We start from the raw sequence: 20,757 nt of genomic DNA, 5'->3' as shown, positions 1-20,757 counted from the left end.
GCAAGGCTTGTGCTGCCTGCCTCCCTCCCTTCTGTATCTGGCCTGCCCCAGCACTAAATGAGACCATCACGTCAGCCCCCACCCCACAGACAAGCTTCTCTACCACCAACAGGTAAATCCCAGTTCAGGAAGAGAGCTGGTGACCTGCCTCCAAGTGGCCTCTCCACCCCACCAGCCTAAGTAATCCAAAACCAAAACCACAGCCATTTCTGTATTGTTGATTTAAACACCCAGGGAGCAAGCTCCTTCTCACATCATTCACCCCACCTTCCTAAACCAGAAATCGTTGCCTCCTCTGTCCCCGGCACTACTGTGAGGGTCCCCAAGAGCCACCAGGGCAGCTGCAATACAGCATCTTCAATTAAAAGGACAAACTATCAGCATAGGCAGACCACAAATAACATAACCTACATTACCAGCCTAGACTGATTATTGCAAATGGCCAGAGGAGCAACATCCATACAAAATACTTTCTGCTGGCTCCACCACCACAAACATGGGTGCAAATACTCTTAGGAGCCTATGGCGGTTACTGACCCCATGTTGAGAGGAGTTGTTCTCATTTGATAAAAGGGGCACTTTTGCACACATCACTTTCTACTGCTTTCTCCATGTGCCAGAGGAACAAACTGGAAGAGAGACGAGAATTAACAGTCCATTAGCAGCAGTGCTGCACAGGCAATCATTACTTATCAATGATAATGCAGCACCGAACTATAGCCATAGAAAGCAGTCAAGTGCTCTGGGTGATTGTGGGTTTTTTCCTTAACAGTTGGAAGGATTTGTAGAAGGTTTGTCAAAGTTAATTTTTAGGTTTCTGTATCCCTGCTTTGAAAAAATGTGAATCCATCAGATAGTTTTTTTGGTTTCTAAACAGTTAACCAGAAACACTCCTTCAGCCAGGAAAGGTCAGTTGGTTGTTCCACTGTAACTGTGCCAATAATTTTGCTTTTTACTAGCTCCATGGCAAGTTGCCAAACAGGAATGCAAGTCTGTCACAGTTCTGCTGACATTTAATTTTTGCTTCTCAAGTTCCCTCTCCCTCCACCTTTTTTGCCAAGATAAGCTTACCAGATAATACAAACCATTCTTAACTCCTTGTTGTTTTAAACAGGAGCATCAGGACTTCAGCTCATGAAAGAAGGAACGAAAAGGAGATTCCTTATGACATGGCTACCTCCAATATACTGATGGATAACACATCTTGTGCCTAAGAACCAGAGGGGAAGACCTGGATATCCACCACGGTTGGATCTGAACCCAGGATCTGTCAGCCACACTCGATGCTGCCCTCCTGTCCACAGCAGAGCCAGCTGGTGCTGTGATCCAATTAGCTCTCACTGAGCGAATTTGGATAGGAAACTTGGGTGCTGGAGGAAGCAATACTGGCAAGACAATACTTTCTAGTTCCTAATTAATTTTAAGGGTGATTGGCAGTTTTGAACCTCCAAGTTGTGTGAATTTAAGAAGCTTTTGTTTCCTGAGCTAAGAAAGTTACCATCTGTAACTTTCCACTCTTGCCACACTACTTTCAGACATCTCAACCTGAACACCTAGGAACTTTGGAAAGTTTCATTCATTTATAGGCACTGCAATCTTGACTTCTGCAAAGAATGGTATCAGTCTCATCTGCTGAGGAAGAGTCTTCCAACTAGGCAAGTGTGGTCTTATCTGCTTACAACCCTCCCACATTCACCATCAAGTGGCTCAGTTCCTGTTCTGCAGGATTACAGCAACTACCTTTCATCCCAATTCACTTTGGATATAAGATTCATTGAACCACTTGATGCAGGATTCACCCCACAACTTTCAAATGGCGAAACAACCCAAGACGAGATGTCTGAATTCCCTCTGCATTTAAGGAAGAGGCACGTTATCTCAGAAGGCTTTTCACATGCACCTACCTCTCACCACTGACTACAGACAGTGATTAAGGGCCCAAATGATTACCTTAGACTAGACTCTAAACCCTGTAATACATAAAGCTTAACAACGTAAATCAAGACCAACTTGGTCTACAGGTGCCCACTATTAACTCCTGACCCCACTGGTCAAATCTAACCAAAATTCACATTTGAGAGAGGAAATTATTTCCCAGTGGTAGGTGGGTTCTCCTAAGTTTTGTGAAGACAGGCAGAATGGAGATCCAGGGCCTGAATATCTGAAATATCTGCATAGCTGAAAGCTCATCCCTAATAATTCTTTACCCTGTCAGCTGGTTTCTTCAAACAGATGTGCCAATCCAGTATAAAATATTACATGACAGAAAGGTTATTAGTGAGGCGAGAGGAAGGAGCTCTACTACATAAAAAGTTGAAGCAAACAGGACATGTTAGCTGTCCCCGCTGAACACCATCCACTTGTCCATCAACTGCGTTTCCTCTCAGGTATGCCTAGACTTCAGCAGGGGAGAACCGTTGTACATACTGACTCCAGCGTGTTTTTCCAAGTCTTTTGAGATAAAAGGATGCTGCTTAAGAACGTATGCCTACAACATGAAAAGATGAATTAGTTGTAAAACTGAACCAGGAAGAGCGACCCAAGAGGAAGCAGAACATGCATACCCTTCAACGTACTGCTCTCTTAACACTTGCTACAAATGCATCCCTTAGCAAGAGATACATATAGATATGACCTAGCAGAGACCTTTCATCTATTTTCACCTGAAACAAGTTTTCTGACACTCTTTTGTAAAAGCTAAATGAGGCAGAGGGGTTGAGGGGAATATCACAAAGCAAAACCACGTCCCTCCAAAATAAACTCAGCTAAGCAAAGCGTCTGCACGTGCTCCCAATCCGAGCCAGTACTGGGGACTAAAACACAACTTCTCACTCTGCAAATAGGAGCTAAAGCTTAATCAAAAGCAAAACTCCCAGGGCTTTTACTCACATTAGGGCCACTACAAACGCATGGATTGTTTTATTTGTGGGGGTGGGTGAGAACACATTTTTAGCAGATTTTTTTTTTCCCAGCAGGATCAAAACAGAAAGGCAAGTCCTCCCATTCAGTTTGTCCCTGGGTTCACAAGTGATGATGTACAGATTACAGTGTTTTAATGGCACCTCTCACCCAATGACCCCAAAGTGCTTTTACTTCCCTTAATGAACTCGGCTTGACAGCTCCATTTTACATGGGAACTAAGAGAGAGATGAAGTAATTTATCTACGCCATGCAGCAGCATAAAATCGGCTCCTACCAGCCCAGGGATTTATGCAATAACCCATACTTGCTTTTGCACAGCATCCTGTCCCAGAGCATGCTGTCACTAGGGAGGTAACACATTTCTCAAACTCTATCGCCTCCTTAAACACTATTGTGTAGGTGCTTTCCAGACCCAGCCCTGCAAAATGCCAAGTCAAAAGTGGCTTAAGACACTCCTTACCTCAGAGGCTCAAGACCTACACTGTTGTTTACACTACTGGTGTTTCCTGGCAACTCCACCTTTCTTCCCCATCACTTTTGGGAAGAAAAGCCTAATTCTCTGACTAGTTAACTAAGGAAGTAGATTACTGGAGGGGGTGGGGGGGTGAGAGATAATACAGACATGGGAAGACTGATCCTCCCAACGCTTAGAACCTGGACCACCTTCTGGATTACAGGAATTTAGTATTTCAGCTACATGTTGAGGTTCTTCCATTGAACATGTGCACTATGGCTGAAGATGAAAAACAACATGAAAAGAGAATATGCTAAATGCAAAAAAGTTCTTGCAGCACAAATACATTAAAATTTGATTAAACAACCAATTTGGATCAAAATGCTTCAAAACACTGAGATGATACCCCTGCAATCAACACAAAAAGCCCACTGGTATACCAAATGAGGAATCACAACAAAGTTGTCTTGGCAGAAGTTGCATGAAATCTGCAGGGGCAAGAATATTAGCCAGCTCTCACTTCAGCCTCAGCAAAAGCTAGATATTACTGCTTTGGTGCCAACAGACAGCATCCTGATTCCCCGTGCCGCTGCTTCAGAAGGCAAAGCACTCAAATCCTAATGCTAAGGGACCATTGTTCTGTTACAGCAAAATTTCACCCTGAGATAGGCCAAGCTGAAATTCTCTTGGCATACATCACACAAACAGGATTCTACAGGGCTTTTGCATGGGAGAATTATTTTGTTTTGAATTCACCATCTTCTGCCAACACAGGATTGCACAAGATGGGGATAAGGGTGAGGAGACAAAAGGGCTCAAGGTCCTAAAGCTTCTCCAGGGAAGTACTCGACTCAGGGACCTGTTTTTTCTGACCACAAATCAGTGCCCCCATACCATTTTAACAGGTTTTATCTTAATAGATGAAAGAAATATTTCCAGAAGACAATCATAATTGTGCCCAAGTGAAAACAAGCTTCTTGTTATGACTAAATACAGCTTGCAGCAGCCAACTCACCCCACAACTGACATCTTGAATGCAAGTAACTCTGGACAACTCCTGCATTTCTGCCAAACTAGATGTCATTAATTATGCAGTTCTTTGTTCACAGAAGGCTTCAATTTATAGGTCATATCTTTACTTCCCTTTACTGAGAAATAAGAATTTACACTTCCCTTTCTCTTACAAGCAGAGTCATGCTTTTTCCCCTATTGTTTCATTAAAGCTGTTTCAACAACTGAGAACCTTGTGTCTATGTTTTCAGAGGCAGCCTAATGGCTCTAAAATAACTGTGAAGACAGAAGGTGGAAGATAGTCTTCCTAGCCTAGATGCTTTTATAAATGTGAATGGAAAAATATCAAGCTATTCCCATGATTTCTCTACAATTTTACAAATCAAAGTATAAAAGAAAGTTGCTGGCTGGCACCTAAATATATTAATATTCTGGTACATTGGTACATTCCTCCACTTCCGTATTTCCCTACCACCTACCCATTCCCCCGCTTTAATACAGCAAATTTGCTCCCAGTTAAACGTAACTTTTCTAGACTAAATTAAGACTAGAAAAACTCTTTAGGCAGATGTTTTGCTGACAACTGGTAACCAGTTTTTCCAGTCTCCTGGTTTCCAGATAGAGTTGCTGTCCTTCAATGCTAATATTCCTCTTGGCACTCACATTTCCTATTTTAAGGTTTTATTAGACAAAGAGCCAAAGGGAAACCAAAGGCCATCTTCCAGCTCTGTCTGCAGAGCAGGTGCAAAGAGGGAGCTCTGTTCCATGACCAGCTCCATAACACAAAACAGAAAAAAGTGAAATGACCAGTTAGAAGGGGGATCCCTGCTTTTTTTTTAAAAAAAAAAAAAAAAAGCTGTCAAGGAATTAAAAGAAAATTAGCAGATCTATGATAAAAGCATATAAACCCAGCTAATGACAGAATGGACTGGGAGAAAAATATGGTTCTCTCTAACAAGCCCAATACTGGAATAGTGATTCCACAAATCTAAAGACCTTAAGTGGTTTGGGATTTTTTTAGTGCTCTTGCAAAGCACCTTTGAACCAGTATGACTGAATGGATTTCAGGGGCAGCAAAGACGCAGGAGTAAAAAATTCCATTTTCAGGACATAATCTGCTGCCAGCTTCAGGACAGAGGACAAAGTTCACTGCTCTCAGTGCCTGATGTTAGAAATTTCAAAGTCATCTGATTGATTTTTTTTTTTTTTTTTGTACTGCAGAGTATGCATTTCTACCATTGACTTTTCCAAGTATAACTCTTTAAGATCTAGGCATTCTGTGCCTTGTGTAGCTATTTATAGTGACAGAAGTATAAGTCGAGATGGGGTTTGGGGGATTATTATTTTTAAATTGAGCATACTATTTAACACAATACAAGCAATTCCTTGATCTTATTTTGTTGCTAACTTCCTCTCTTTCTCTAGCTCACTACTGGTTTATCTCTAGCACACACCATCGGCCCCACGAGCAGGGTTTGCTTTCAGAGCAGTTACAGATGAGTAGTAGGATACCGTGCTTACTGTGCTTTGAAGCAGAGTTTACCTATTTGCCATGCTGCCTCTAGCCTGAAGGATTAAGCCTAATAACCGCCACACATCAACCCCATTGCCTGAGACAATGGCTCCAAAATGATGCTGTGCAATTTAAAGAATTAACATGGTCACATATTAACTTGCATGCCCAATTCCTGCTTCATCAGCTTTCAAAGTGCTGAAGCGTGCGTTCATTCCTCCCTTTCCTGTGCCTTGTTCTGAGGATGTATTCTCTTCTCTCCCCTTCTCTTACCCTGCGAGTTTATTTTCTGCCTTCTGGCACACACCTACACTACTTTTCTCACCCCTCAGCCTCATCCCCTAGCTATTTTTACAAACAAAATCCTTCTGTAATTTTCATTTATTTCACACGTGCTACCCCTTCTCTCACTCTCCCTTTGAACACAATCACATGTCGGCAACCCAGCCACAGATGCCACCATACACATCGTTGAGCCGAGCACAGAAGCAGCAGTTCCAGGCAACTCTTACTCTACTTTTGCCTCTCCCTGCCTCAAGAGAAAACAGAAGTAGCACCCAGGAAGAGCCTCCCCCTCAGGGAAAAAACAAAAAGCCTCAGACACCAGCAAACCCCATCACAGACACCAAGGATAAACACTACCTAAGCCACCACACACTCAACTCTCAGCTACTTTTTCCCTAAAGTGAGAAGCTGCCTGACACCTCACAAGCTTTCTTGCTTTCCTTACAGCCAGTAGATCACACCCTTACTTCCACGCCTCGTCCTTCCCTGCCTCAGCCACACAGGCCTATCAATAACCAAGTAGTAGTTGGGGCAAGGGAGGTAAGGTCCTGATGACAGTACAGAACACAGGGCTCAGTTTCTCCCCAAACCAACATATTTTCGAGCTATGTTTAGCGTATTCCTGCTTCAGCAACAAAGCTGGTGGGTCTCCTCATGTCTATCCCACTCCAGCCTCTTTCCTAGCAGCTTCCAGTTGCAGCTATTTATCTGCTAAGCATTTTGCTTTAAGAAGACAAAGCAGATACACAAAGTCTACACTGTATTTTCAAATAAGTACAACTACTGATAGGAAAGAGCAGGGCTCTGAAAGGCCATGCTTTTCACAGTAACGATAGGAGAACAGAACTAGTCTTGTGCTATTGATAGTTTGTATCTGGTGTAGCTGTTTCTGGACTGAAGAACGTGTGCAGCTGTGGCTGTGAAGAAACACATTTTTGCCATCAATTCATATGGCTGACACGCAACTCAAGACATAGACCAGTGTCAGCCAAGTGCATATGCTTAAGATGTTATTAATAGCAGGAAAGCAATGTGCAGTATGTGCTCTCCAACTACCAGCACAAGCTTATAAGGCAGAAAGTTCTCACCTGTCTGGCCACCCTCCGAGCTTCCCAGTAAGGTTTAGAGTCTTCTACAGCTTTTCCGATCTTCTTTACCAGTTCATCCAGTTTTACTGTTGCTTCCACCAGCACGGAGCGGAACTTCTGGCGTGCATCCTTCAAAACATTGCAGAAAGGAAAGAAAGGACAAAGACAGATTAGAGCTTTAAAATTTATTTCTACCTGTTTGTTCCTACCTTCAGATTGCTCTTTAGATTGACACACAAGCTGATACATGCAAAAAAGTTACTGTCATTTGGAATAAACCAGAATTTTTCAGTAGAGGTAATAACAGGAGTCCAAAACCACATCTGAAAGCTAGTATTCTGGACACCAAATCTTTCAGAGACAGCTTTTATACAAAGCCTGCAGTAGCCTGTGCTAGATGTCACCTCTGGCAGGGTTTCTCAGAGAGGAATAGCTTGTAAATTACTTGCTCTGTGAGGAGGCAAACAGCAGCGTAACAAGTTCTGAGAGGGAGTTCAATGGCAAAGACATCTCATCTAGACAACGCTAGAATGGGGCTAGCAGGCAAGCCAAATCCCCACAGCAGGCTGGCAAATCGGCTGGAATCAGCATTTCCTAAACCTTAGTGTGTCCTATCCCTAGTACTGTTTCCCCCAGGGATGCCATTTCCCAATGCAAACAAGGATGGACAGGATTTGCTTCCCATAGGAAGAACTGGACTCTTCCCAGATGGTATATTTTCAGGTCAGCTCCTCTTTCTTTTTATATACACATCCTACTTACTTCAATAGCAGCAAAAAGCTTCCAGGTCCTCGTGGGAAGACCCTGCCGTGAAAGCCTATCTTTTCTGCTATGGTTTGTATCAATGGGTAAGGACACCTACTTTCCATTTGATTGTTATTATTTACTACATTTAATAAAAGTAAATTCCAGGTACGTCCAAACTGGATGGGTTGCCCTCTTTACATGATTAGCTGAAGCAATTACAATATTTTCTCTGCTCCACTGAAATTACCACACCTTTAAGCAAAGTGATTCTGATTTCGATCTCAGCATCCAACAGAGACTCTAAATCAATGGAATTATTGCCGAGAGATGCAAATTCAGGCTGGGACTTGGCCCAGGATTTAAGGAGACTAAGAGGAAGGGCCATGTGAGCTCTTGACAAGCCTTGTAATTCTAATTAGAGAGCAGGATTTACACGGACTGCTGGAGTGACATGCTGATTATCAGGAAGCAGCTGGCTTGAAGAAGTGCTCTAGTTCAGGAGGTTTTTGTCATTATTGCTGAGGATTTCTAGAATGCACAACTATTTATTCGTTGGAAGAATTAAAATACATTGGAACCTACCACTGTGCTCTCAGAAGTGGGAAAAAAATGCAGTAATAAATTAGTTTTTACAGAAAAAGCAGCACACTTCAGTAAAAGCTTCTTTGCTTCCTTTTTAGTGTCATCTAACACCTTAACCAGCATCGGTAATACTTCAGTCCAATGCAAATAGCTTTAGATTTTTAAGGTACTCCAATTTATTCTAAGGAATCATTCAAATGGGTAACAAGGTCAAAAATGGAGAATTAAATGCACATTAACTTATAATTTTATTAACTTCAATCCAGACAATAATCTCATTTCCTAGTGAAAGCCTGAAATGTATCATTCAAGCAACACGTATCGAGTCAATGATTTTCTCAGTGAGAAGAGTTTGGCCATTTCTAATTAAAGTACTGGACGATATATGGTTCACTGCTCAAAACGAGTTTCACAAGTAACTGAAGTAAGACTGCAAGCATGATCATGGCGATATCGCAAGAAAAACATTAAGAACTGAAGTATATTTTACCAAAAAAAAAAAAATTTCCTGCAAGTGCAGAAATAAAAATAAAAACTCATTTCTAAATGAGTGAGCCTGAAGGTTTGTTTTTTACTTTCTTTGTGAAAGTTGCATATTAGGATACTAGTTTTGTAAAGCAAATGATTAAAGAAAAACATAAATGTATACACATTAAGTAAAAAAAGCCACATGCAGTGATTAATCAAAAAATTCAATTCCCATGTTTGTAATATAAGCACTTGGAACAAAGAAGCCATCACTACCAAATATGTGCTTAGAGAGCTACCCCAAATTTATTCATGTAATAATTGTGTACACTCCTATCCAAAAGGAAAAAGAGGACGAGTCTCCATCTGGAGTTTCAGAAAAGAAAAAAAAAAACCAAACCAAAACCCAACAAGGACAGAGCAGTCAAACTAACAGCAACTTCTGTACCTGTTAATCTCCCACCAACTCAGATGAAGCACGTACAAATTACTAAACTGTAACTCATCCCGTAACTAGCACCTGAGGCACAGGTCTTGCAAATGGTTAAGCACACGTTTACCCGTGAGCACGGCCCCACTTCACACCGTACCTAGTTACACAGAATAGGAAGCTTCATCTGAAGAATATACTGATGCGAACTTCCAGTTTATCATTTTCCTCAAAAGACGACCGTTTCCTATTTTGAGGCTTTCTTTGGGTCCAACCATCCTCATTTTTTCCAGTGAAGAATAATAACAAAAAGCAAAACACCCCAGAACTTTATACTCGTATCATCCATCACATGACTTATTTAAAATGACATTTATTCTCAGGCTTCTGACTCTCAGGAACACAAGCCCACAGGCTCCACCACCTTCTGCATGACAGAATAAGCAGATGCTCCTACTCCACGGGGATCTGTCCCCCTACCAAAGGTTTACAGCCATTGCCTTCCGCCACAGCAACAAGATGCTGAGGTCTCTGAGAAGGTGTAATGCCAAACCCTGCACTATACACACCACTTTTACTCTCCACCAACTGCAACCACACTACAAATGCAAATGATCCCACATTATATATCTGCACTGTGTCCAACTTTGGAGTCCCCAGCATAAGAAGGGCATGTACTGTTGGAATGGGTCCAGAGGAGAGCCACGAGCATGACCAGGGGCTGGAGCCCCTCTCCTATGAAGACACGCTGAGAGAGTTGGGGTTGTTCAGCCTGGAGAAGAGAAGGCTCCAGGGAGACCTTATAGCAGCCTTCCAGTATCTGAAGGGGGCCTACAGGAAAGGTGGGGAGGGACTCTTTATCAGGTAGCAGAGTGATAGGATGAGGGGGAATGGTTTTAAACTCAAAGAGGGGAGATTTAGATTAGATATTAGGAAGAAATTCTTTACTGGGAGGGTGGTGAGGCACTGGAACAGGTTGCCCAGAGAAGCTGTGGATGCCCCATCCCTGGAAGTGTTCAAGGCCAGGCTGGATGGGGCTTTGAGCAGCCTGGTCTAGTGGGAGGTGTCCCTGCCCATGGCAAGGGAGTTGGAACTGGATGATCTGTAAGGTCCCTTCCAACCTAAACCATTCTATGATTCTATACACCATGTGTGTTCCTGCAGCAGCCCAGTGCATTCACACTACCCAACCTCCTCAGTCCAAACGGATCCAGCTTTCATGGTCTCAGTGACCACGGCTCCTATCTGGGAGCTATGGCAACATCTCCCGTGATCAGGGGCACAGCTCCCTCCTGCAAACAGGCAGATGCACTCAGTGCATCAGCTCAGTGTGTGGCAGAGCATCTGTAAAAGTCATTACCCTTGGGACAGTCCAAAATTCCCCTGGCAGGCACCCTGGGGAAGTTTAAATACGAAATACAGGTGCAGCGGCTATTTTTACTCTTCATGTGAAAACGGGGCAATTGCATCCAGGCAATTGCACCAGGAGCACTGGGCTTGGTGCACTTGCTACTTACGTGACATGAAAAGCACATTTGCGGTTCACAGGAAGGATGGGCCTGTGGTCAAGGCAATAACATGGGAATCAATTTAATTCCCTGCTCTACGTTCAGATTCCTGTCTTACTGTCAGTGAGACACTTTGACCCATGCAAAACGGTTCAAAGATATAAATCCTCTTAGTGGTGTTTTCTGTAAGAACACTCACGTCAAAAACTTAGAGGCTCAGGAACAGCACAACAGTGCAGTTCATCCGTGGTCCCCAGCATGAGGGAAGCCTGTTAGGAGGACAACCACACCATCTTCAACTTACTTATCAAATGCTCTGGTGTGATGTGCCTCTCTACCAAGTGTTACTACTCAACTGTCAAACTCTTGCTTCATTCAGACCTTTACCTAGCACACAAGGATAACAGAGAAAGGAAAAGACAACAATTCCTGCAACTTGCTGCCACGAGCAAAACTGAGACAGCACAGCATATGCCATGCAACTTTTCTAGCACAGTCCTCAATTCCTAGTTTCTGTATTTCAGTTCCCTGAAAGATGATGCTTCCCCAGCAGCAACGCCTGTTATTGATAAAAGTAAGTATGCAGCCTTAGGTGCAAACCCTGTGAGTCACACTTACCATTTCTGGGTTTGTTTTTTTTTTTGAAAAAAGCACATGGGATTGTTTTTCTCATCACTGCACTGCATACCTACACAGACTAGGTAAACTGTAACAGAAGCAATGCGACTGACAAAAGACATCTCAAACACACAAACAACATTTCAAAAGCACATTTTCCCCTCTACTCACTCAATCTTCTGTGGTCATTTTTAAGAGCACCTTGTTACTGATTTTGCAAACAGAAAGGCAATATTGAAAGCTGGCTGGCTAACATTTCCAATGTTTTCTCCCTCCTATTTGCTCAAAGGAGATGATGATAAACCTTTTTAAAGCTCGGCAAAATTAAGGCACTTTGCCCTCAATGCACGTTGCACGGAGCAAAAGAAAAACAAAAGTTGGAGTTGAAACTTCTCACTTAAGTTATAGTCTTAATAACTAGACTCTGACTAACTAGGTGTTTGTCACACACATGCTCCAGCAGGCATGGCACTTAGTGCATCGTATGAATAGCTGTAGTTTACTTCGCAACATATTGTCCTAGGCCTGTAAGAGCTCTACTCTTATCAACTTTCTTCCTGGAAAACCTTAGCACTTTTCTGCGAAATTATAGATTTCACAAGCACAGTTTTAGGAAGCATGCCAGTCTTCTACCCCATATATGTTTTTACTGCAATAGTTCATTATTAAAAGCAGACTTAGCTGCTCAAGAGCAAGTTACTGGAAACAATCTGCTACTGCCTGCACCAAGAGAGGGACCACACTTAACGACAGGCCGTCCATACAGCAGCATTTTGGAGATCCACCCTCAAGCAGGGAAAGAAACTAAAATACAATTTTACACTTACACTGCACCTGTTGGAGAATAAAGCATGCTTGTTTTCCTCTCTCATGACTGATGGTGATGAGCTGGTGTTAGATGCCAGATGACAGGCAAATAACTATTGCCGCCCATCAAATGAAGCATGTATTTTCAAACAATTTTCTGTTGAAAATTAAGTTAACACATCAACTGGGTATGAAGCATCTTAGTACCAAGCACATCTAAATTTCATTTACAAAGGCAGTCCTACGACCTTGGTGCGTAATGCCTCCGAGAATCCATTAAACCAGCCGGAGAAGTGCATGGGAAATGAAATTGCTGACTGAGAGACAGGCTTCATCTATTTCCAAGAGGCAGGCAGTATCCATACCTGACTACCTCTGCTACAGAGACCTACCCAGCTGCAAAAGCTCATTTCCAAGTTAAAATAGCATTGGTATCAACAATGTCCAAGTGTGAAAACAGGTGGGCTTCCCAGTTACATACGCACCAGATTTCTCAGCGCATGCGCACACTCAGAAATCTACCTCAAAGCAAAGACGTTAATGATATTTTTAACATCTATTTGGTGCCTGAGCAGTTCAAGTAAACCAGACTGACTACCAAACCTTAAAAACAAAGTGCAAGGAAGGGGTTAAGTAACATCTCAGTTTCTAAGCATGGGGAAAAGTCTTTTTTTTCCCCACACAGCTACTAGTTTGCCATCTAAGAACGATAAAAATTGGTATTTGGAAGTTGCTCTAACCTCCTGCTTGCAGACAGTTACAGACTGAGACTACAAATACACTGCTATTTTCAGTCCTCTTAGAAGAAGAGGGAGGAAAGCAGACCGGGTGCTCCTTCCAAAACAAGATTGCTCTGCCTAACCCTTCCTCCCTCCCTTAGACTAGAAACCCACCTCTGCTTCAAGAATCAAGTAAAGTCCTTTGACTCGCTCAGGCAACAAAATCTTTCCAGAGCCATCGCAGAGGAAGGAGCCTTTCCTTACTCATCCGTGGATGAAAGCAGACGGCAAAAAAACAAGCAATCCACACAGAGGAACCATTTCCTACGGAAACAAGTAGATTATAAAGAGACACGGAAAGATTTGCCCTGCTAGTGCTGGACAAATCCATCAAGCGTGTATATCGCACTCCAAAAACCAGCAGGAATACCAGCCAGTGAGCTGCTTCTCCCTTATCTGTGTACTCTTATGGACACTGGAAAATGCTGCACAGGGATGCTGATAAGGTGGCGGATGTTTCCACAGATAGACATTTCCCCCGGCTGAGCAGGCCTGCTCAGAACGAGATTCCTGCCACTGACAGGCCATTTTTCTAAAACTTGAAAGATTGAGGATTTTTTTTAAAAAGTCTACTTAACTTGAAATATTGAGGATTTATTTTTTTTTCCAAAAAGCCTACTTAGAATTTTTGTATGTGACAGGGTCAAAAGCTTGAGCTTTACCCCAAAATCAAATATTTTAGTGAGGAAGTAAGAAGAGCAACTCTAAATAAGATAACCTTTCCCCTTCTGAGAGGGGTTCAAATGCTGGCAAGGCTCATAAGTTGAAAGAACACCACAAGTGAAACACCCCTCTCCTTTGACTCTATCCAACACCAACCCGGGGGACCTTTAGGATAAATCCAGGACTAGAAGTAACACAAAGACACACAGATCAGGACAAGAGGATCTAGGCAAGCATACAAGAAGCATCCTAACCAGGCCCTACTTACAACAAGCATGGCTGAAAGCAGCACTGTTCAGCTCTAGCCTTCATGTGCAGTCGTCTCCCCTTACCAAACACTGGCAAGCTCGTAGCTCCAGCAACACAAAAACTCTTACTAACAGAAACCACATTTGGGATAGCTGAGATTCCAGTGGTAATTTTAATGGCATGTGCTGTGTTTCCCCTCCCTGCAATGCTGCCAGAGGGTCCCTGGGTGAATTTGTTACATCTGAATTGTACTTTCAGGAGCCAGTCAAAGATGCGTATGAGTTAGCTGGACAGGCGAGTTATGCACATTTGTTAAGTACATTTGCAACTCCTGATGCGAGTTCAGATGGAGATACATTTCCAATAAACAGGAAAAAAGCTCAAATAGCAAGGCGCCACTCTAACTTGCATTTGGCCAAAACATACTTGTAGCTCCACTGCAAGATGTTTCCCCTCCACCTCTTCACAGACATGTCAAACGTAAACAGGGATGTTAGCGAAGCCAAATGTTAAATCCCTCAGAGGACCCTTATCATCCTTTTGCTGTGTCAGTAATGCTCAGCGTTGCACTTACTATGAGCAGCATTATGGATTTTAAATCAAGCCTAATCAAAGATTCATTAACAGGCAATACATTAACGCAACATATAACTACCAGCCACTCAGTGCCCTTTAGCAGCTCCGCAATTCCTGAACAGGCTGTGAGCATCATCAGGTCAGGATATTTCTCCAGGGTTTAAGAGGATAGGTCAAAAGAGCAAAAAATGAGTAACTATATCACGTAAAAGAATAGATGTAGCCAACTTCAACATATCTGTTCAAGTCATGCATGTAAATCCACCCCTCTCACAGGTGGCTTGGGTGCAGAACTTATTTAAAAAAAAAAAAAAATGGCAGGCTGATCAACTTAAAACAGAATTCCCCATTTTATCACCTCTGTGAGCAGCAAACACCAATGTTTTCTACATCATTCAAACACGGACATGTCTGTAACTACACCAAGAAAGTGTAATCTCAAAATCCTAGAAGCCTCTACTGATTTCAGCCCTGTAACATTTCCATCTGGTAAAGCAGCATTTTTCCTTCCATTTTGCAGATGTAAACACAGCAACAACAAAGGCGTTGGGTTTAGAAGCATTTAACACCTACAGCCTTTTTTTTTTTTTCCAGTTAATGGGAACTGGAGATAGTCAGCAGTCCCATTTAGAGCAACTCATGCAAAGCTACAGGAAGCCCAGAATAGACTCACAGTACTTAGATGCCACAAGGTTACTCTTCCTGCTTTATCAGAGAGTACATCAAGTCACAAAAACACCAGTGTCTTTTTCTGAACTTCCTTCAAAGAAATATACCTTCTACCCAAATGCTCACATTGCTTTTCCACATTATTCTGGGAAAAAATTCAACTCTGGGAATGTATGGACCACAAAGTAGTGCTTCAGGAAGCTGGCAACCAGCATCTTGTGCTGTAAATAGCCTAATGGTACGGTCCGTGTTCCCATTAAAGTCAATGATGAGCAGATATCGCAAACATGAGGAAAATAATAATAGAAGAATAGGATAAATATAACTCCATTGTCTGGTTAAAAAAAAAAAAAAAATCCCATCTTTCTTCTAATGAAATATCTTACAATAGCAGCAACACCACAAACTAGGAAGGGGTAGCAAGAGGGACCCAAAGCAGCTAATACAAGCCAAAAGAGCAAATCTTCAAAGGCAAACTGAGCACAGCTCTCCCAGAAGCCCACGTTTTCAGCAGCATTCAAGGATTTTTGAAGTCTTTGAAGCAGAACAATCCCAGTTCTAAACTCCCCCTTCCAAACTCTGGATTTATCCTATAAGGCTGCTTGGCAAAGCTTGCTTTTTTTTCTCCAGAGTATGAATGCAGGGCTTTTCTTCTAACCACAAGTGTTGGGTTTTGGTTTGGTTTTTTTTTTAATATCTCTTCTCTAGAAAAGACTTAAGTCCATTTAAAATGCATTTATCAATATGTATATAAATTAAGCCTTGTTTACATCATCCAACTGCATTTGTCCTCAAAATTTAAGCAGATCGAAAGTAATGAAAATCTTTCTGGATTAAAAATTATGCAGTTCCATGATACCACAAACTGGCTTCAATCCAGTAAGATTTTTGGATGAAAAGTGAAGAGGAAACATTCATGAAAATCATACTGTTGATGATATTTCCACTTAATTCCATCAAACACTGCCTACAGTAAGTACTACAGACACATCTGCAGTAAACATTTAATAGCATAGAAGTTGAAAGCATCATATAATCATTCTCTGCACTATCTGACACCTAGTATTTCTTAGGCTAAGTAAGGTAAGCGATAACATTAAGAGCAAACTAACATGGAAACAGTGCTCTCTTATTTACAATTAAATATCCAGGAGCCTTTCGGCCTTTAGAGCTCAGCATGTGTCACATACAGAGTAGCTACAAATCTCCAGGCTCTACAAACACTTGAACACATGAATAATTTTAATCAAGCAGTAAAATCCCATCTTAAGTCACTGGGACTTATTTCATGAGTATGCATTTGCATTATTATTACTATTCTATCTGCTTCATAATATGTCCTCAGTGCAAGGTTATGGCAAGATTAATGAAATCCAGGCAACTATCCATAGTACCATCTTTCAATTTCAGCACCTCAGCATGAAATAAGGAGACTGAAAAGATACATATAATGATTTATTTTTTTTTAATATATGTATATAAAGAGTCCTGACGTCCATTTAATTGGTACTGTTGCAGACTAGCATACTGATTTTTAAAGTTCACTCATCAAATTTAAATCAAGCTAGTGACATAGAACAGTTTTCACAGCTGAAATATAGTTTAATTTTGTATAACAAATAGTCCCCCATTCTACTAAGTTTATTTGCCAATAAATTCATGATCTACATGCCACAAAGCACAGAAAATGCAAACAAGTAGGGAGAAGAAAACAGCCACATAACAAGGCTGCTTTGTTTCCAAAGAAGTTCATAACCCTGTGTTCTGTTTGGTGCATACAGTGGATACTCAAATATTTTAAAATATTACCAGAACCCATCCCATGCTGCAGGTACCCATCTCATGAAAACACCCATAAAAGGAAAAAAAAAAAAAAAAAAAAAACACAAACAAAACCACACACACAAACACAGACTTTGACATTTTAAAGATACAGAAGAGAAATCTATAGATGTTCATAACTGCAATCTCAGCACGGTTTGATACAGTATTCAAAATATTGTAATATTATCAATATGATTTAGGATGTAAAGTAGCATTTTATGCCAGTTTTCCTTTAGCAGCATATTCATCTTACACTTCCACTGACTTTTTCTTCTTTGTTTTGCAGTTAAAAAAAAAAATTAGATGCACAAGTAGGACAGTTTGTTTTGATTTGTTATAAGATCAATAATGCTGAACCTTCCAGAATAACTACCAAGTAACCGAAGCTCAAATCTGAGGCTTTAGAAACAATTTCTTCAGAACTTTCTATTAGATTTTTAAGTGTCCAAGAAAAACTCTTTTCCCAACCAGGAAGCCTTTTCCTTCGTGACTTTCCTTACTCAGAAAGTAATGACAAAAAAGGCAAAACTAACAAGCTAAAAAAAAAATAGCCACCAAGGAGGAGATCCTGGCAGATAATTGTATGGCAAAGACCTCTTAACCAAATAAACTTTCACTGTCTATAATCACAAGAACACAAACCCAAACCAGTGCCCTGTAAAAACAGAACTTGTCTAAGTTTAGTTTCAAAACCTAAAAATAGAGTTTGGCAGTTTGTGCATCAGGGGGTTCTCCACATAGGGTTTTCACACTGTCAGCATCCCTCTACCTTCTCCCTTTCTGTTCCAGCTGTTAGCTCGATTCACACCTTTAAAAAAAAATCACCAGACTCTTGCTGCCGAATTACCATTCAGGATGGGGCAATTCAGGAGGGAACCTACTCAAAAAAATACCGTTCTATTGCTCTCAAAATCCAACATGCACGAAAGGAAAATGAAAGGAAAAATTCCGTACCTCTAGCTCCGTCTCTCTGCGATTAATATCATCTGTAGATTGATTTAGTTTTTCCAGCTCCCCCTAGAAAGAAAGAACGAACAAAAGGAAAGTCAAACATATTAAGAAATCGGGGGGGGAAAGTGTCTGAGAAGGCTCATTCAGCATCCCCACTGAAAGCTCACAAGGGCTGTGGCTTACAAATTCAGCGAAAAGAGGAAACCTTGAGACATTTAGAATAACTTTACCACTGGTCTTCTACTTTGCTACGTACAAGAAAAATAATCAGAAAAGCTCTACAGTTTTTATTTTAAGGCAGTACGTTTCCTGTTCTGGCTTATTCCTCACTATTAAAAATAAACATAAGGTACAGTAAGTTCTGTCTTGCTAATCAATATAGTCACTATCTGCTAGTTTCCAGTGAGATACACACACACTCCACAAGGATTAGCATAAAGTTAGTACTATCACAGGAGACATAAAGTGAAAGGACAGCATTGATAAGAAACGTGTCTTGCAGCGCATGAGAGGCATTTTACTCTGGATTTTGGCAAACCATTTTAAAACACAACCAGTCAAAAGGACATATGATTATGTTTACTTAGTCTGCCTTCGTGCCAACATTTTGATCTCTTAACAGCAAAAACAAAGGTGGTAAATCCTTTGAATAAATATTTACTAGAGGTGGTGTTGGCATGAATGAAGTTACTGTAAAAACAAAGCTCGTTCTTAATGACTTTCTTACCACAAAAAGCAACCCTCAGGAGCAGACTCCGATAGCCCTCTTTATTTAAGCAACATGTTACTCCATGTGAGATCCTACAATTTCAACAGGAGTGTCTTCTAACTCAAACGTTATTTAATTTTCAACCGGTGTAACAGAATCTGCCTTGAAATGCTTAGCTGTATAAACGGAACACTGTAAATTGATTGTCACTCCAGTGATTTCCCACTAGGTTACAAGAATGACTCTGGTTACAATAAGAAAGGAATTAATTGCAACAGTTTAGTTTTCTTATCCTTTGAGGTCAGATTTCATTTGCGGCTCCTAGGATTTGGAAGATACATACCTGCATGTCCACGTTTTCTGAAACATACACTCATACAGAAATTACCTAATGGCCTTTTACCGTAAGGCTAAGAGCACTATGGCTCTCACAGAGGCAAACACAGCAACCCTGTTTTTTCAGCCGAACAGTAAACTTAACAAAAACACTGTTTAACCAACAATGCGCAAATCAGGTATGTGGAAACATGTTGCAAGCTGCAGAACCTAAGGCCAAAATTACATCAATAGACACTAATGGAGCTCAGCGTCTCAAAACCAGGGCAGTAACAGGCTAGCTTTTGGCTGAGGGCCTCTCTATGTGTAACCATGTTTTGTGAATTTTGCAACTGCTCTCCTCGGCCCTGGAAAAGAAACGTTCACAATGGAGAAAAGAATGACAATTACAGCAAGGAGGGCCCCGTGCCAAGGATCCATCCCCTCAGCAATGTACACACATGCTTATATTCACTCATGACAAACAGTCCCAGAAACGCTGGAGGCAAAAGCCATAAATCTGCAGAGACCTAAAAATACATTTCATTTCAGGGACCACAGCGTGCTGAAGTTTACACTAGGCAATTGGTCAAGACATGATTCGGGGGAGAAAAGCTTTGTTTAGAAACCATGCAAGAATAAAAAGCATTTTGGAAGGCGTTCATAGAAAGGAAACACCATCTTCCACTAAAGCCCCTTTTTTAAAGAAACAAAAATAATTTTTAAATCTCCGTTTCCCCCCCATTTAGGAATTTCTGAGCACCAGCCCTGTTTCCACGAGCAAGGTCACGCCGTCATGGCCAAAAATAAGAGGGGAGGGGGATTTCAGCAGGAGAAGGAGGAAGGACGCCCGACCGGAGACCGGGACCGCGGGGTAACAAAAGGCTGGGGAGCCCCGGGGCCGCTTCCCCCCACCCGGCGGGTGACGAGACACCCGGGGCTGCTTAGGCAAATGTATATATATATATATACACACACACACACACGTGTGTATATGTATGCATATATATGTACCTATATATGCGTCCGTACATATGCGTTAAAAAGCAAAGATCAAAAATAAAAGGCAATCATTATAATAATTACTATATAAATTATATGCATTTAAAAACAAATTTTACAATTAACACACACACACACGCCCCCCCCTCCCCATCCCATCCCATCCCACCCCCGCGGAGAGGCCGGCAAGGCGCGGCGCCCCTCACCTGGATGCGGGGATCCACCTCCTCTTCCTCGGGCCGCGGAGCCTCCTCGGCGGCGCGGCCGCGCCTGCCCCCCGCCTCCATGGCGGCAGCCCCGCTTCCTCCCTCTCCGGCTCCGGTTCCTCCGGCCCCGGCTGCCGGCGCCTCCCGCTCCGCCGCTGTCTGAGCTCCGGCTCCGGCGCCGCGGCCGCCCCGGCCCGGTCCCCGCCCGGCCCCGCCTCCGGGGCGGGTGGGGGGGGGGAGCTGTGGGGAGGGAAGGGTTCCCCCCCCCACCCCGTCTCTTTGTGCATTCGCACCGCAAGGAGGAAATGAGCGCAAAATTGCGGGGTTTCCTTCTTTTTTCTTTTTTTCTTCTTTTTTTTTTTAACCCTGCTTCCCTCTTCC

The 20,757-nt window shown here is 42.1% G+C and overlaps 1 protein-coding gene across 1 annotated transcript in view; it reads right to left on the bottom strand.

Annotated features, from left to right (window-relative positions):
* SH3BP5 (SH3 domain binding protein 5) overlaps positions 1-20,586 on the bottom strand; it is a 52,525-nt gene extending 31,939 nt beyond the window's left edge. Inside the window, exons 1-3 of the mRNA XM_063325289.1 lie at positions 20,377-20,586; positions 18,148-18,210; positions 7,274-7,402 (exon numbers count right to left, since the gene is read on the bottom strand). Of these exons, the coding sequence (XP_063181359.1) occupies positions 7,274-7,402; positions 18,148-18,210; positions 20,377-20,457 (273 nt within the window). The 5' untranslated portion in view covers positions 20,458-20,586. The remainder of the gene's footprint in view (positions 1-7,273; positions 7,403-18,147; positions 18,211-20,376) is intronic.
* Positions 20,587-20,757: the final 171 nt, after the last annotated feature.

Source organism: Chroicocephalus ridibundus, chromosome 2 (assembly GCF_963924245.1).
Source record: "Chroicocephalus ridibundus chromosome 2, bChrRid1.1, whole genome shotgun sequence".
NCBI classification, from domain to species: Eukaryota; Metazoa; Chordata; class Aves; order Charadriiformes; family Laridae; genus Chroicocephalus; species Chroicocephalus ridibundus.
Note: the sequence above shows the minus strand (reverse complement) of the source record. Positions and strands in the feature narration are given on the sequence as shown.